Consider the following 19,014-nt stretch of genomic DNA (forward strand, 5'->3'; position numbering starts at 1 on the left):
TACAACTTTTATAATTGATCGCGTTTCGAGGAAGGTTGTAATAATACGCATTGGAAAATTGATTGGATATCCGTAAATCAGCGTTTCTTAAACTGTGTTCCGTGGAACCCCGGGGTTCCGCGAAGATCACTTCAGGGTTCCGCGAAGCTTAAGTAATTTTTTTCAACATCTTCAAGAAAATTACTTATATTAAATAATAATGTATATGTCATATGGAATAGTCTATCACTATACTCTAACAGTCTAACCTCTATACTTCTATAATATATTGTGTTCTTATACTGCTTATACAGTTATACAGTTTATATACAGAAATAATATTTGAACGTCGTTGATAAAAATACTAATTGGTTATGACCGTCCGCGATAGCGTGAACTTAAGAGAAACGACCGTCGATAACGATAAGCATATGAGTAACATAGGTACTAGTACTATTCATAAATAATATTTGTGTGTCGTTAATAAAAATACTGATTGGTCACGGCCGTCCGCGATAGCTTGAATTTCTGAAAAACAGATAAACGAATAAAATAACGTTTCAACGTTTCAATACAACGCGACAGTCCACCGCGTGTCTTGTGACCTGTGCGTTATATTCGAATGTGTTGTGTTATAATTTTATTGTTTATCTCAAAGTTGGTTTTGTTATTTTATTTGCAATATGGAGAGATGGTTTAAAAAAGGAACTCTAAAACGTTCCTCTCAAGAACCTGAATATTTTGCGGTGAACTCAAGTCATATTGATAACCATAGTAATAATGAGAATGATACAAATGAAATCACCCCAAAAAAAAAATGTAGAAAGTATGATGAAAGTTACATATCATTAGGATTTATGAATAATAATGATAATCCTCAGTGCGTTATTTGCAGCAAAGTTCTCCCAAATAGCTCTATGGCTCCAGCTAAAATGCGTCGTCATTTAGAATCTGTTCACGATGAACTTAAAGAAAAAAATGTAGAATTCTTTATTCGAAAGCGTGACGAACTATTAAAATCAATAAACTGTATGGTTCAAACCACAAAAACTGTGAATGAAAAAACAACCGAAGCTTCTTATTTAGTTAGCTATCAGATAGCTCAACGCGGTGAAGCTTACACAATTGCCGAAAGTCTTATAAAACCTTGTGCTATGGAGATGGTAAAATGTATGTTAGATGAAAAATCTGCAAAAGAAATATCTAAAATCCAACTATCGAATGACACGGTAGCTAATCGTATCAATGATTTAGCAGCCGATATACAGAATGAACTTATTTTTCGTCTCAAATCGTGCAAATTTGCATTAAAAATGGATGAATATCCTCAATTGTCACAAAAGGCCGTGTTGGCACTTTTACCATTTGCAACCACGTATATGTGTGAAACGGGGTTCTCTACCTACGTATCGACCAAAACAAAATACCGCAACAGACTTGATGCCGAACCTAATATGTTATTAAAACTTTCATCAATAAAGCCCAATATTAAGAATATTTGTAATAATAAAAAGCAATTTCACGCATCTTATTAAGTAATTATTGTTAAAGTAAAATTATATACAATTTTTATTATTTTTATTATTTTTTTTAACATATTTTTTAATTAAGTACCTTTAACACAATATAAGTATATGAAATAATTATATTTTTTTTTTGCAAATAATCCTAACAAAAAGCTTAAAAGCTAGAAAACAAAGTAAGGGTTCCACGATAAAAGTGGACGACAAAAAGGGTTCCACGGATAAAAAAGTTTAAGAAACGCTGCCGTAAATAATAATAATAGACAATTTGTATTTTCGTTACGCTGTCGTCGAACACGTTACAGTAACGATGGGAGTACAGCGGAGGAGAAATTGCCTTAATACCCCGTGTACTTATGAATCCTACTGATTTACCTTTACAGTTTAAAATATTTGAATTCCCCATTAAAGTTTCTTTCGCTATTACAATTAATAAGGCTCAAGGTCAAACATTTCAATATGTTGTTATTGATTTTCGCTCCGATTGTTTCTCACTTGGACAGTTATATGTGAGATTATCAAGAACAGGTAAACCAAAAATCAGATTATTATATTAACAGTTGGTTTTCTAAACAAAAAAATGTTATTTACTCTGAAGAATTTCATTGAATTAAATAAACAAATAAATTTAAATAGTATTTAATTTCATTTAAGAAAATATTTAAAAAATTACATATTGCATGCACATTACATGATACATAAAGTAGGTAATTATTACCTAATGAGATTACTATATTATTTAAAAAAATGTATAAAATAAAAAAAATAATTAAAACAGAAGAATCTAGTGCAACGATTTTTAAGTGCTACGATGTGCATGGGGGGGGGGGCAGCTATATATATGTTATGGGCAAAGTATACAATTTGGGCATTTTATACATTGTTCGGACAGTATATAAAATGCCCTTCGTATATTGGGCAGTATAGATAACGAATGATATGATTTAATGAAATATGATAAATCGTAAAACATAGTTAAAATAAAGTCAAATTATTATCTGTAACTAATTTATTTGTTCTTATCGTATTTTTACAATGGGGATGTCCGCTTGTCCACATATATACGCGTGTACGTGACATAATATATTATTACCATGTTTACTGATTTATAAGTATATTATATGAAATTGTAGTGATTATCGTGCAGTTGGCTTTTTACCTATTCTCAAAAATGAACTATTTAGTAATCGTAAATCGTTTGTAGAAGGCAAGTTAATTCATTCAGTGCGTACCTTATTACTTATTCGAATATGGAAAAATTTAATGAAGATTTAAACAATTTGTTAAAAAAAAAAAGTTCAAATAATTCATTTTTTACCAAGTTAAAATTTGATCAATTATTTTTACATGAAAATCAATTAATTAATCAATTGATACCAATATTTGTTGTGATTTTTTATCGTTGTTCCTTTTAGTCTCGCATGGTGCGAACTACTTGGATTTGTATTTATGAATTGAATAATTATAATATATTTGTTTGCGCCGAGAGCATAAATAATATTACGCGCGCCCGGACGCTGAATTGTCGTGTACGCCGCCCTTTACGTACAATCGCGGCCGTACACCGTGTGTATGGTGTATACGTGTGTATAGACCGGATAGTAGTGGTTGGGATCACCGCGCAAGCACCGTCCGACTATGTGGTGTGGTGGTGTGTGTAAGGTGTGTATACTTGTGTGTGTGTAACTTAAATTCTAAGATAAAAAATAAAAGGAACTAAAACAAATGAAATAAATGGTACACAAGGATGGTAACTACTGCTGCTGTTTATTATAAAATAAAAATAATAATAAGAATCGGCCTTCTGGCCCAACAATAATAATATAAATAATAATAATAATCAATAAATGTGGCCCTTTTGGCACGACATCAAATATTAATAATTAATATTAAATAATAGCCCATATGGCACACAGTAAATAAATAAGTAATTTTAATGATTAATAATAAATAAATAAATGATAATTTTAAAACTCACAATTTATCGATGTACAGCTGGCCAGCTGCAACTACCTAAAATCTGTAATTTAATTCACAATAATAATAACAAAATAGTGGCGATTAGCGCACGTATAAATAACAATAAATATAACGAATAATTGGCGATTTGCGCCTACAATAAAGTAATAATATATGAGGCAATTTGTGCGCACGTTTTTAAATAACTAAAAAATCACAATTTGCGGCGATTAGCGCCTATAACAATAATAATAAAAAACTTGCGAAGAACTTCTCGCACACGTATTCAATATGGCGGTTGAAAACAGACAGCCGGACGGGTAGAATATTATAATTCACACACGACAATTTTAAATAATTTTACAATATAATTCACGATAACAGATAGTGTGTGTGTTATGTAATGTGTGCGTGTGGCCGACCGCGGTGATACGCTCGGGTCGTCGACTGGCCGCTATGTTACAGCGGCAATAATATTGTTTTACGCCATTGTGGCTATTAATTACTACAATATTTCTATATTACACCATTGCGGCTAATACTTGTTAAATTGATATTTTTATTCTCATGTCATTGCGGCTCTTTTTTGTCAACTAAATTATTGCTGCAAGGTTTTGATTATAAATTTATTTACTATTATTTATTGTTAATCGGCTCTAATAGTCAATATTTAAATTTAGTCTTGTATTGTTTATTTTTTAGGATTATTATTATTATTTAATTTAGCTCAGGTAGCAGCTGGCCAGCGGTGCTCCACAAAATTGTGAGTTTTTCATATATATTATTATTTTATTTATTTATTGTTGATAGTTCTATTTTAAATTATTATATTTGTGTGCCACCGGCGATTTATTATACAAATTTAGTTATTTATTTTATTTATTTTTTTTTTTTAATATATATATCATCTACCAAATCTCACCATCAGTTACCACATTCTTCTCAACTATTATTTATTTTATGTTGTTGTGAGTTTTAAATCTCCGTTTACTATAGTTAACCCGAAACACCAGAGATATGATTATGCTATACTTTAATAGTTGCGAATCATGTAAAAGAAAAGGAAGCACAGCCAAGAAAGGATTGGTGGTGCAATCAATTATATCTACTGAGATGAATTAATCAATAATATAAATACATGGTCATTATTCATTGATTTATCATATTTCATTAAATCATATCATCTGTTATCTATATTGCCCAATATACGAAGGGCATTTTATATACTGACCGGACAATGTATAAAATGCCCGAATTGTATACTTTGCCCGTAACATATAAAAGAAGGATAAATTATAGTTGATACAAGATTCACCAGGTCAAATAAACCTCTGAAAAATTTAGCCATAGCAAATTGTTGCCGGGGCAGCTATATAATAAACAATTAATAAAATAAATCCTAAACACTCAGTACTAAGAACCATACAAGATAATGACAAGTTAAAATGTTTGACGCCCAACTAGGCTCCGGTCAGCTTATTAAAATATAGTAAGATAATTTACAGAAATCTAAAATGCTTTATTATACAACAATAAACATTCATGATTTCAGAACAAAAACAAAATTAAATTCTGATGACATTTAAATTACATCATTAAAATACGAATATTATAAATTTAATTTTAATCCTTAAAATTTGTTTCTATTAAAATTGATTTCTAACAATATGTTTTGTTTTTCGTGAATTGAATGTAATAAACATAGAATTTATATAATGTATTATATTTCTGTATTGTAGCAATATTATCATAAACACAAATAGGGGGAAGTTAGGTGGCTTAGTAACCTCCCTTAAATGATTTATAAGTCCCCTTCCAAAAAAAAAAAAAAAACAAATTAATTATACTCTTTAGCTGTAAAAATAAAAAATTTAAAACCAACACAATGAAAATAAATTATATTCACACCAATAGTACAAGGTTTTCCATATTACAAAAAAAAAAATTAATTTTGAGTTTAAAACTTAAAACGATATGGTTAAATACTTATATATATCTATATATATTTATTTATATTTTAACTTAAATTCGGGGCAAAACTATTAATCATAATAAATATAAAATATACTATAATAGTAATTATATTGTATTATATTATAATAACTATATACTATAATATTTAAAATAATAAATATAAATATGTTTTTATTTTTTATTCGTTATTTTGATTTATTTTTACCCAATTCTAACTGCAATGAAAACAATATGAGTTTTTATGAGTTAATTTTAAAATTAAATGCTGTACATGATTTGGTAAAATATATAATTATAAATCTCTATGTGTATATGTGTTTAAAAAAATTGATTATAATTTTTAAAAGCAAGTTCCACAGTTACACTATATTTTAAATTTTATTTTATTTTTAACTGTATTTATAAACTATAATCTGTTTTAAACAGTACAATATATCAATTCCAGGCATTTTCATATAATACTTACTACTTGCCTAATGCCGTACTACATGGATACATTTAATTGTTCAATGATTATGGTCTTAGTATTAGTTACTTATTTTTCTTTTCATTGAGATATATATATATATATTACTGCAATGTTACTCAATTATTTAAATTATTACAGTACTGAGAAATTCCAATCACTTAATTCTATTGGACGAGTGAACTCGGATTTAGTAATTAAACCCATAAGTTATTAATATTACTCTCAAAAAAATATAATTACCCGAGTGACAGTTGCTTCATAAATTATGTGTTTTATTATAATTTTTTTAACTAACTTAAACGTAATATTAATTATAATTATTACATGTTTTATCAAGATGTAGTTATAATTTTAGGTAACTATACGAAAATATTTATATTTATATAAATTTATATTATAATTTCTTATATATTTATATGAAAGGGTTAATCGTGTGTTTAATTATAGATTAAACTATACAATTATTGTGTACAAATGACACTCGGATGAAATCAATTTATTTGATTAATAAATTATAACACATCGAGTTAATGCTGAATGTAGATGGGTTTAGAAAATTAAAGAAGTTGAGTGTGCAAAGTCATATGAACTACTGTAACTTAGCAACTTATTAACGTTATATTACATCATATTCGTTTTTAATTAGTTTAAAAGGTTTTTTGTAACGAAAAATAATATTTTTCCAAGGTCCAATTTCATGATTAAAAAGTATGTTGCACGACAATTCTCGGTGCAGACATTTCACTACCGATCCAAAAATTCGATGAATGGAAAATCGCTAAAAAGTTTTCCTTATTGAAATACGTGCACATATGCTGAATTGGCGGATCGAGTAACTATCCCTTGCGTTCAATCTCACCCCTGCTCGTGTACCCGTACAACTGTATATTATCATATCAATATACGCTACAGTATTTCTTCAAAAGATTGATCTCAACGTAAGACATTCAGTGCAGCAATGTACAACCTCTAAATGTAACTATACCGTGTGTATTTGATTTTTTTCTAGTTTAACCATCACTATAGCACTATAATACTTGGCTAGAACAAAAAAATAATTCTATATATATAACACGTGCAAAATTGTGGTTGACTACAGGACGGAACGATACCGAATTCGATAAAGTTTTTCGCAACATCAGCCAGATACACAAAGAGGAAACGGCCGACATGCTGGTGTTCATTTTGTTCATAAACTTTTCGCCCGTGAAACCGACTGACGTCACCGACAACGGTACAAACACATGAATATTGCAAACGCTAAAGACGTATCATAGTATACTCAGTACTAAATATCTGCTAGTATCTGACTAGAACTGACCGGCAACGGAAGCCTAGCCTAACCGATATTTGTTTAAAATTCAAAGTTGTAACTTGTAATGTTTAAGAAAAAAAAATCGTTTCTTAATGACACATTTCAACGGTAGGTACTTAGCATGTACAATTATTGCGTGCACATTTCATAGTCCTTTAGTGAGTTCGCATCTGTAGCCGTAATTCATTTTAACTTAAGACTCGGTTGCTTTGGCGCCTTTCAAAAAGTGCAGTGGTAACACGGGCATCCTAGGCTGCCGCCGTAGACACGCCCATGTGTAGCCACGGACTAGTGTTGGGCACTACGCTCGGGAGCGTTTTGTACCATACTGTATACGCAGGGGCGTATTTACTTACTTCTAGGGGGAGGGAATTCAAATTTTTTTCTTTAATTCAGGCTTAAATTTAAAAGTAAAATGTTTGGTAATATTTAAATCTGGTGAATCCTTAATATTTTTGGTTATTTTTTAATCTAGTGCCAGATCTACTTAGAATCGACATTTGTGTAGTTATTTTTTAACACCTGTCTGTGTTTTGAAAGTTACGCTTGTATTTTATTTGATTTTGCACCAAATATGGACCCGACAAAAAGCCCAATTCAGTATTCATAGCCACGCGTAATTTGATTTCATTATAAAATGATTCACTTTAAATAAATTTGAAATGTGTATCTCACATATAATCGATTCCTTAAATATGGATTCAAGGAGGGGGCGATCGCTATTTCGCCCCCCCTAAAATACGCCCTTGTATATACGCGTGTTAGTTGCCTAAATTGCGTGTTGTTGTTTGTCGGCCTCACAGGTACGCACCGGACGAAAGACCGAAACGTGTGCATCGAATCCGTGTTCCCCGATTTCGAGCCACGAGCCAACTGCAGTAGTTCCAGATACCGGTCCGCGGCGTATGGTATAGTCGCGATGTTGCCATGCGCGTTTTAACGTCTGTAAATAGGTATCCGTTCGTTTCAGTCGTCAGCGGCAGACAGGAGTCGGACAGCTACTCGTCGGACGATCCAATGGACAACGAGAAACAGGACAATTATCCGTGGCTGGAACATGCTAACACGTGCCAGGACGAGCATAAGGACAAGAAGCTGATGTACAGGAGTCCGGAATATCTTTGGGGTAATTTTTTATTAATGGAAACAAAATGTAGTCGAGGCGGCACGCTATACCTACCTAATCGATTGCAATCAACGAATTCAAACGTTACACGCATTGCATCGATCGCGTAACGAGTACTTATACATGACTTGTGGGGACATGCATAAAAATTTTGCTCGAAAATCGATTTTTAGCATCTAACGAGTTTTTCTAAATTCATTATTTTTCCTCGGTATTGTTCCATACCATAGGCGATACTAGACCCTCTTGGCAGGGGGGAGGGCAAGAAATACTAAGTGGATGTCACTGGTTTCCGCCAAAAATTAGCTTTCCGTTTTCCGCCAATACTGTTTTCCACCAAATTAAAAAAAAACGTCATTCCTTTATCCGCCAATTATAAATTATAGAATTTTAAAATTTAGGAATCCCTTAAAGTAAGTATTTAATGATACTCTTTTACCAATTAAAAAAATAACCAATACTAATATATTATATTATTATGATTTTATGAATTAGCAATCTCACAAATATTTTTACAACATCAATTTGCATTAGTTAATAACATCGCATATCCTCAATACATATATATATATATATATATATTAGGGTGATTCTTAGTTATAGAGGTTAAAAAAAAAATTGAAAAATTTATACTCATGGGCTCGAAATTTTGTTTGGTATATTGACAAGATAATTTTGGTAAAATTTGAATTTGATAAGTCAACCCCTTCACGTTCCTCAAAGGGATTGAAGTTGTATGATAAGGGGGTGAATTATACATTTTCACCTGTAATATCTTACATTCTAAATTTAGACCATACACGTATAGGACTATTTTTATAGTAATGAATATTTACTACAAAAAAGGTATCTTGTAAATTTTTTTTAAAATTAATACCTTTTCGTAAAATTAAGGAAAACCAGTCAAAGTCAATATTTTTGGAAAATGGTTCGTTTTTTAGTTATTTATCTGTATTTCCTTAAATTTTATAGCTACACAAAAATTGTAAATTAGCAATATTATTCCACACAATATTATCTATAAAAAAGAAGTTTTCATTTTTTTTGGTACATTAACTCTTTTGTAAATAATCAAGAAAAACCTTAAGAATATAGGTTTTTACAACTTTTTATTTATTAAAATATGTTAATTTTTTTAAATATTGTATTCATGTTACACAATATATTAATTAAATTTAATTTTAAGTTTATTCATTAAATATTAAAAAATAATATTAATGATGTATTATTAATAGGCATAAGTTTTCTTTAAAATCTCACGGCTAAACCCTGGATATTGTTGGCGATATTCTTGAACAACCTAAAAAAGTTACATGTATTTATATTATTTGATATAGGTAAAATATCACAAGATTATATAAATATTTCATACTTGTAAAATAAATTGTTTTTGATCTTCATTTTTAGTGAATTTTTCATTATATTCCTCCATCAATTTTACTCCACGTTCAGCTGTATCGTTAACGACTTTTAGTGCAGATAATATTTCTTTAGCTTGTATATACTCATCCAAGGCTTCCATGTGCTTGGATCTTCTCGTAAAAAGTTAAAAGATATTTTAAATCATTGAAATAATTTCCATGATTTATTATTAAGCAGGGCAAATGGAAGATCTTGATTAACAAAATTTGATACGAGTACATCGTCAAATTGTACGTTAATTTTTTTATTTGAACCTTCATTTTCTTCTTCGTTTATATTTTATTCGTATCCTTGCAAAATTTTATTTTCCATTCGATGTTTAGTATTGTAGTCAACTCGGTCATCAAATAATGAAAACACAGCACATTCTTCATTCAAATACCACAAGTGGTTTATAAATTTTATATATTATACATATATATATATATAGAATGTTCATAGTAGGTACTACATTTTGCACAGTGGGTATAATTTTATCGTCACACTTAGTTTTCTTACTGATAATAGTATTTTATATTATAGTACGTTTTTACCCACATCTTTATATCTACATTGATAATATCTAACCTTATAGGTACTGCAATTTGTTCGATTGTCGGTAATAATATAATATTAAATAGTGACCACCGATTAGTGTGTGATGTGCGTTAACCAAGACAAGTTACAGTCATGTCCATAAAAATAATTATTAGTAAACGTGACAATCCACAAATTATAATTAATAACTTTAAATTTCACAAAGCATACAAAGGAGTAAATAAAGTACGTTGGAGGTGTATTAATAAATCATGTAAGGTAAAAGTATTCACAAAAAAAAATGTTTATACTGAAATATTGAACACGAAAAATTAACACAATCATAAAGCTGTAAATAAAAATACCATAAATCGGCTAATTTTTAATACTTCATGCAAAAGAAAAGCACTAGAAGATGTAAGTGTACGACCAAAAAAAATAATTTTACAATAATTAATACATAATGAGTATGCTAAAGAAATAACTGTAAATGATATTAATAGAATTAGGAAAAATATGTATGAAAACAAACGCAAAATCCTCCCAGCAAATCTAAAATCCATTGCTGAAGTACACCAAGCTTTGAATTCTATGAATATTGAAACAAAAAAAAAAGAAAATTTCTTACTATTAAATAATGAAAATGAAAATATAATTATTTTTTCGTGTAACACAAATTTAAAATTTTTGTCATCGGTAGATACTATTTATATGGATGCAACATTTGATTATTATACACGCTTTTTTATGCAAATGTTTACCATTCATGGATTCCAAAATGGCCACTATGTTCCACTCGTATTTTGTTTATTACCAAATAAACTAAAATATTCCTATGTTTTTGCTCTTCAATCTATTTTTCAAAAATGCAGATATTAATTTGATTATTTCCCCGGCAAATGTGACTATTGATTACGAAAAAGCTATTATAAATGCAGTTAATGAAATTTGGCCGGAAAGTGACATAATTGGTTGTAGATTTCATTTGACTAATTCATGGTGGAGGAAAATACAATCTCTTGGTTTATCAAACGAATATAAAGATACAAATTCCGAAATTGACAAATGGTTACGACATACTTTTGGTCTTTTGTTTCTTAATGCGCAGGAAGTATCAGATTATTTTTCATATATGATTTGATGAGTGATTGTCCTGATAATGACTTATTAAATAAATACTCTGACTTGGTAGATAATTACATAGGAAATGATTGTAAGTATCCTCCATCACTATGGGTTGCATTATCAGCAAGTTTGACTCGGACAACGAACGCGTGTGAATCTTTTCATTCTTTATTCAAAGACAATTTTTATACACGAACACCACATATAATACCATGGATAACTGTACTTATTATATATTATTAATGAATGTAAAACACCGAGAAAAAATATTATTGATAATCGTAAACGAATTGAAGAATTAATTTTAAAATACCATAAAGATGAAATAAGTAGATACGAGTTCGTAAAACTGATATCAAACCATTATGCTAAATGAAGTTTAAATTAAAAATGCTGGCAATGAATCAAAGTACAATGACATGTTGTTATTAAAACAATGCAAATATATGTTTTATATTCATTATTTATTATATTTAGTAATTAATATTGAGTAATATAAATTTTTCTACAATAAACTCATTTTGTGGTATTCTTTCATAAGTTTATAATAATATATTTGTATTGGCTATTTTTTGAATTGGTAAAAGAATATATATACTTACTTTAAGGGGTTCCCAAAATTTAAAATTCTATAATTTATAATTGGCAGAAAAAGGAAAAACGTTTTTTTTTAATTTGATGAAAACGGTATTGGCGGAAAACGGAAAGCTAATTTTTGGTGGAAGCCGGTGACACCCCTTAAGTAAAATATTAATACTATTTTGTCTAAATCTTTAGACTAGCAATACTATAAAAAAAATATTTTATTAATAACTATTTTAACTTATTTCAAATAAGATTATTTTGTAAAATGAATAATACACTTACGAATACCTACATTTATATTATTTTATCTTATAAAATTTTAATATAATAACATACCATAATTTACCTGTGATGGTTCTCATAGGCAGACCCAGAGTGATACATTTAAGTGTGTCCTGTCATTTTTTGGTTATTTTTTCAAAATATAAAGGGAAGACTATAAACGCGTACGTGTAGACCGTGTTATGATTTAAATTCTAAAAATAAAGGCTTCGTTAATAAAATTATGTAAAATAACAATTAGTAAAATATACCTACACGTAATTATTATTTCAGACTTATTTTAAACACTTGCAATATTACTTACAAAAAACTAAAATTTAATTAATATGTATGCACATATATTCTCAATTGTAATTATTCAATTTTTTTATTCGTATTATTCACATTAGGGTGTCCCAAGGCATACCCGGTAGCATATTAACATACTATGCATTGCTATACGACCAGTCATAATATTGTAGTAATATTATAGTCACAGTTATTATCACAACAGTTATAATAATAGGAATATTATATTTATATTATAATTGTAAATATTTTTTATTTAATTAACATTTATATTAATTACAGTACTTACATTATACTCTTTTTATTTTTTTAAAAACATGTAAAATAATTAGGTTAACCTACCTCGGTACCCCTATATAAATATATATATATATAAATAAAAATATATTTTAAATGTATTAATGACCACACCCATGGGATTTGCATTTGGTTAGTTAGCATTTACATTAGTGCCAAGATTTTTTTTTTCCTTTTTCTCAAACTAGATGCACATTTAGCTGGTCGACCTGATGGTAATCTTTTACTTCCTCTTGTGATATTTGGTGACCGCCTAGCAATAGAAGTCGGTTGGACAGACATTTTTGTACCAGATATCTTTCGTAATGAATAATATAAATAAATTTCCAGCTGTATGCAAAAATGTTTCCCATTGTCCTTCACTCGTAATTTTTTTTTAATCGTGCTTCAAGTTTTTGTATTCCAGTAGAAGATGAACCATACTTTTTGTCATTAAATTGCATTAAATTTAGTATAAACCCTACCAACATTCATTGTATAACACTTATATATACACTTATGTGTACTAATAAATATTAACAAAATGTTTAGTTTGGAAATATAGCATAATAATATATTAGTTTTTAAAATATTTTTATATTGAAACTAGAAAACATTTACGTTATATTTAATATAATGCTTTTATACTTTTTATAGATACTTAAAATAAATAATTTAATATACATTTTAATACTATGTCATAATAATAAATACTTGTACCACTGATTATAAATACATAAAATAGTATTTATAATCAATGCTTGTAGTGATAAATTTATAGGTAAGTACTAACAAACAAGTAATTTTTTTCCATTTGGTGTAGATGATCGTGAGTTCCATTTTAAATGGTTAATTTTTCCAAATTCAGCAACCCTTATACTAGTATAAGGTCTATGTATAAATATAATATTCCTATTATAATAGCGCGTTATTTGAAATGAGCCAATCAGAAACGACCGGTCGTGTAGCAATGTATGGAATGTTAATATGCAACCCGGCACACCTCGTAGAGCCGCCTATGATGGTTCTTGTATGAAAAAGTCGTATAAAGTTTTTATTTTTTTACTTAGGTTTGTGTTCATAATTTTTATTATAATTAATTTATCCAAAAAACTCAAGAATACTAAATAAAATACACACTTCAAATCAAAGTATAAAAACATACAAAACGTTTGTGATACAAATAATAATAAAGTAATAATATTGGTTCATGATTTGTCAATGATAAAAATAAATTATAATAATATTGAATATGTTGACATAAAAAATCTTATCAGTATATTTACATGAATGGCTCCCACGGTTGTAGATAATAATATTATTACTTACAACCATGCAGACTCTAAATAAGCATGTTATATGAGGGGTTACCAACCAATATTTGAAATGTATTGGGAGAATAAGAACTCGCAGAGGGGGCAGCCGCCTACCATGCCCTTCCAACAGTACCGCCTATGTTCCATACTGTTTTTTATGATTATAAATGATAGTAATCGTTATGGCACACTTTGAAAGAATTTTAAGAAGGACGTCTACCTTAGATATGTATCTAATTGTAAGACATGCTCAAACGGAAAAGTATTGATGGAAATCAGTTGGAACCCAAAATGTTCTACTTTTTAAGGAAAGTTGGTATTACTTGCTGCGAAATAAGAGCGTTCAAAGTACACGTTTGACATTTCTTCCCTCCTACCAAACAACATAAGAATTAAAAAGATTAAGAAAAAATTGTCAACAGATCGGTATATTAAAATGCAATGGGTACAGTGTCCTTTATTCCTATGATCAATAACCATAAATGATAAGTCCAAAAATCCACTACAAATATAAGTAAAACTAATACTGGCTGTAGTGCATTTGCTTGTCATTACCAAACGGTAAACTCGGTCAACGACAATTGTTCTGAAACTCTTTTAGAAAAATTTGGTTTTAACGATTGGTCCCGAGTCCTAAGTCAAACTAGTTAATAATAGTTATTATAGTTATTCATTAGTCGCCAAAGATCGTACCTACATAGTTTGCGCAACGAATTAGCATTGGTAAAACGTAACTATATGTAATGTACAACAAACGTTTCAAATTCAATCAGGCAAAGATTTCAATAATTCCATTGGCAAAACTGTGTGCGAAGCTTGTGTTTCTGCGCGGGGCAATAAGATAGAAGCGATCCGGTTCTCGAGAAGGGGCCTGAACACGTGTTCGAAAGTGTGCAACAAGCAAGATCAGAATATATTGCGCGTGGCACCTTCGACGGTCGTGCTGAAGGATTTTTATTGCACGAAGAGAAGACTGGTGACAGCAAGTTGTGTGTGTGTTTTCAAAGTAACATGCCGAGAGAACAGACACTTCGTATTTATTCAGTTTATTCCCAATCGAAATGGCGATGTGGCCATGTTGTATTTCGAAGCCGGACATCCGATGTAAAACCCGTCGTAATGTAGATAATAGTGCATGACATATCCCGATTAAGAACGGTGATAAATTACACCATGGCAATAGCTATTACTTGTAAATATCATTCGAAAACCTCCTAACATTGACTGTGCCTACCTACCGGTTGTTTGTTTGTATCATATTTTAGCCTTTAGCTGTGTGTCACGTAGACAGTATCGCTACAATTGAAATATTTACTTTTTTATAGCACCTATAGATTTTCTGTAATGAACCAAATTAAAAATTGTAACACTGCAGTTATGCATTTTCTATAACTGATAATTGTGTTCAAGGTTGTTCATAATTAACGTGTTATCTTATCTTATTACTATAGTACCAAAATAAATGTGCTGGAGTTTAAGTGGCAACTTTGTATTTTATAGAATTATCAATATAACATATAGATTGTCTTTAATACATCGTTATTGTATGTTTATGCTTTATTCGGGGTGACATTGATATTTGTACCAATACTTTAATTTTATACTTAACTGTGATAAAATAATATAGGTACCTAACTAGAACATTAACGAATTATATTAACATTAAAAATTAACAAAAAAAAATAAAAATATTAACGAAGTGATTGGTGACGATTTCATTACATTATTTTTAATAATTTCCTTGTTATTAATTTTTACATATGCTTTTAAATTAATTTGCTTTTGTTAAATTATTTAGTATTATTTTGTGAATAAAATTATAATTGTAAGTACAAATATCAATATTTAAATAAAAACTTTATAAATATTTAAAAATATTTAGTTTTGTGACTAGTGAAGAGGGGTATTAAATAAAAAAACTTAAAATGTTACTCTATTTATTGAACAATTTTAATATAATAAACTAATATGTTTAGATAATGCATTATAAGATATTTAAATAGACTTTTGAAAATTAATTTGAAATATAAAACAATCAAATCAATATATATTTTTTTCAAAGTAATTCTTAAAATATAAAAGATAAGTAGTAGGTACATTATTGTTGTAGAAAGCTACATATTTGGTAATATGATGTGATCAATCACAAACTTATTTTTAATAATCATACACTAGTATATGTTTTGAAATGTAGTGATAAATTATTTTTCGAAAAATAATATGATATATTAATAGAACAGTATTATTAGGATTATAATTTTTTAATAATACTAAAATTGTAAATACTGAACAAAAAGAAATACATTTAGATTTTAAAGATACGAGTAAAACATAAACCGCAAATATATAATTTTGAACAGAAAAGGTTGACTAGGTACACTACAATAATTAATATACATAATATAAAAAACTCAGTAGATTACAATTTAACGTTGTTATTTAATCATCAAGTTGTCGTATGCATATTTTTAAAAATAAAATCAGTTCGTGTTTGGCGTTCGTAGCTTACACACTAAATTGTTGCGCTCTATCATTCAGTATATAACCTTACCTTATTTTCTATATATACATTTGCGCCCAAATGGTTTCAAATTAATGCCCAAAATAATGTTAAAATACCAGCATTGATTATAGATAGTTAGCTATTTCAGTTAGCTGTTTCCAATACCATCACATCGTAATCGTAATCAATCGTAATATATTTTGTATTATAATTTATTTAGTTTAATAGAAATAAGTAATTATAGTATTTATAAAGTATATGCTCGGTACTTACCTCCGTCTTTTTGTAATACTTATTATTCTTTGTTATATTTAATTTAATTGATTACTGATAATTACAGTTTTTAAAGTGAATTTTTTTTGTATTATCGTATTCTAAAATCACTTATTAGTCAGTTTAAGAACATATTTTTTCGTAAATTTGAATTTCATATAATTTTACACCTGGTGTACATAAGTAAATGTGATCTAAATAAAAACAAATTAAGCATGACTTCAATTAACTTATTGTTATACAAAAATTATTGATTTACGATTTTTAAAATATTTTAGAAAATAATTATATTATTAAATCAATGTAGAAAATCAAAACATACAATATTGGTAATTTTAACATAGTTAGATATTTATTTACTGATGTTAAAATATTCTTAATTTTGGTATTCTTTTAGTTTTAGTCGAGATTTCGGGTCATTTGGATTATTATATTGATTTTTTTCAAAATGTTCTGAGCATATACATTTTTTTCGTAAAGCTTCAGTACTTAATGAATCCAATTCGATATTTCCTAATTGGCGATTATTAATAGTGTTAAGCAAGCAGAAATTTAATACACATTTTAACTTGGAAATAAATTATACTTAGTAAATAGTTATATAAATATATAATATTTTAACTACTGTTTGTTAAGGCCCGGTTTTTCAATCACATTTACTCGTCAGATAACTTGAGTTATTTGGCAGATAAGAAAAAATTGATAAATTTCAGTTTTTCAATGTCGGGGATAGACCTTATTCGATGGATATTGTTACGGATAAGTTATCCGTTACTTTTTGTATCAAATAAATCTTATTCGACGGATAATTAACAGCTGATAACATAAAAATGGTTAGTTATCATAATTTTTCATATTATTTTAAATATATATGTGTATATATACACAATTTCAATTTCAATATACATGTATGATATTTATTTGAAGAGGATGATTATGAAACAATTAAATATTTGAACTATTGGCGTCGTCTGTACTCTGTATACGAAAGCATAAAACATATGCTGGCGTGAGATAACCATGACTTAAGGATGAGATTCAGACTTGGAAAAAATGTTGTTCGTAATTTATTAGTTAACACTTTATTTTCTAATGCGTGACGGTTTTGTAGATCATTTTTCAATAAAAGTTCTTTTTCATAAAATGTGAAATTTGTTTGTTTTTTGGATATGTTTTTTTGAGATATGTTGAAAAAAGAAGTGAATATAACTTATATCGAGCGAGAGTCAACACTCAACACGCAACAAAATTAATAATTATTGATTAGTAATTACATACAGTATTACAATAAATAATGTGTCAATATCACTGAACGATTCCTTATCAATTTCATCATTGACCAATCATAATCAAATAAATGTGTGTAACTTGTTCCATAATGAACAGTAACTACCTTCTATTAGTATAATTTTACTGCCGAAAACTTTATCTGTCAGATAGCTATCTGGAGAATAAAATTACATTGAAAAACCGGAATTACTTTATTTGAAAGATTATCCGCCAGATAAATTTATCCGACAGATACGTATCTAGCGAATATTGGATGAATGAAAAACCGGGCCTAAATAGTAAAAATTATATTTTACCATTTTTCTTACTAATAAAAATATTAAGTAACATTTAATACATGCGTAGGTACTTACCAGAATGAATAATACACTTTTTTGATAATTCTGTATCTGAAGGAAATGCATGAAAACGTTTACAAGATGTTCTTTTAACATTATTAAAAATTTTGAAAGGAACATTTTCTTCCAGACATTTTCAAAAAGTATTAAATTAATTTTTAGTTCAATTAAACTATCGTTAAATAATAATTGAAAATAATATTTGAATTCATAAATGGTTATTCACGTCACAGTTACACACTAAATACATTAATCGTATATAATCATATATATTCTAAGTATAAAGGAAAGTGTACTTTTAAATATATGGCAAAACAACGTTTGCCGGGTCAGCTAGTATATAATACACTGCAATATCAGCGCAAACACAAAATTATTTTTCATAAAAATTTTTTATAAAATTAGATAATATTAAAGGTCCTCACACACTGCCGCGGTGACGGTGGCGATTTTTA

General features: G+C 28.4%; 1 protein-coding gene across 1 annotated transcript; it reads left to right on the forward strand.

Moving 5' to 3' along the window:
* The first annotated feature begins 662 nt into the window (after positions 1 to 662).
* LOC112692341 (zinc finger BED domain-containing protein 5-like) lies at positions 663 to 1,514 on the forward strand. Its single transcript, XM_025566987.1, has one exon. It carries the CDS (start codon positions 663 to 665, stop codon positions 1,512 to 1,514), a length of 852 nt encoding a protein of 283 aa, XP_025422772.1.
* Positions 1,515 to 19,014: the final 17,500 nt, after the last annotated feature.

The sequence above is a fragment of the Sipha flava genome, unplaced genomic scaffold (genome assembly GCF_003268045.1).
Source record: "Sipha flava isolate LNK unplaced genomic scaffold, YSA_version1 116_pilon_pilon, whole genome shotgun sequence".
In the NCBI taxonomy this organism is placed as follows: domain Eukaryota; kingdom Metazoa; phylum Arthropoda; class Insecta; order Hemiptera; family Aphididae; genus Sipha; species Sipha flava.

What these genes read in the sequence shown, in the direction of transcription:
- LOC112692341 (XM_025566987.1), top strand. Translation starts at nt 663, where the DNA reads ATGGAGAGATGGTTTAAAAAAGGAACTCTAAAACGTTCCTCTCAAGAA.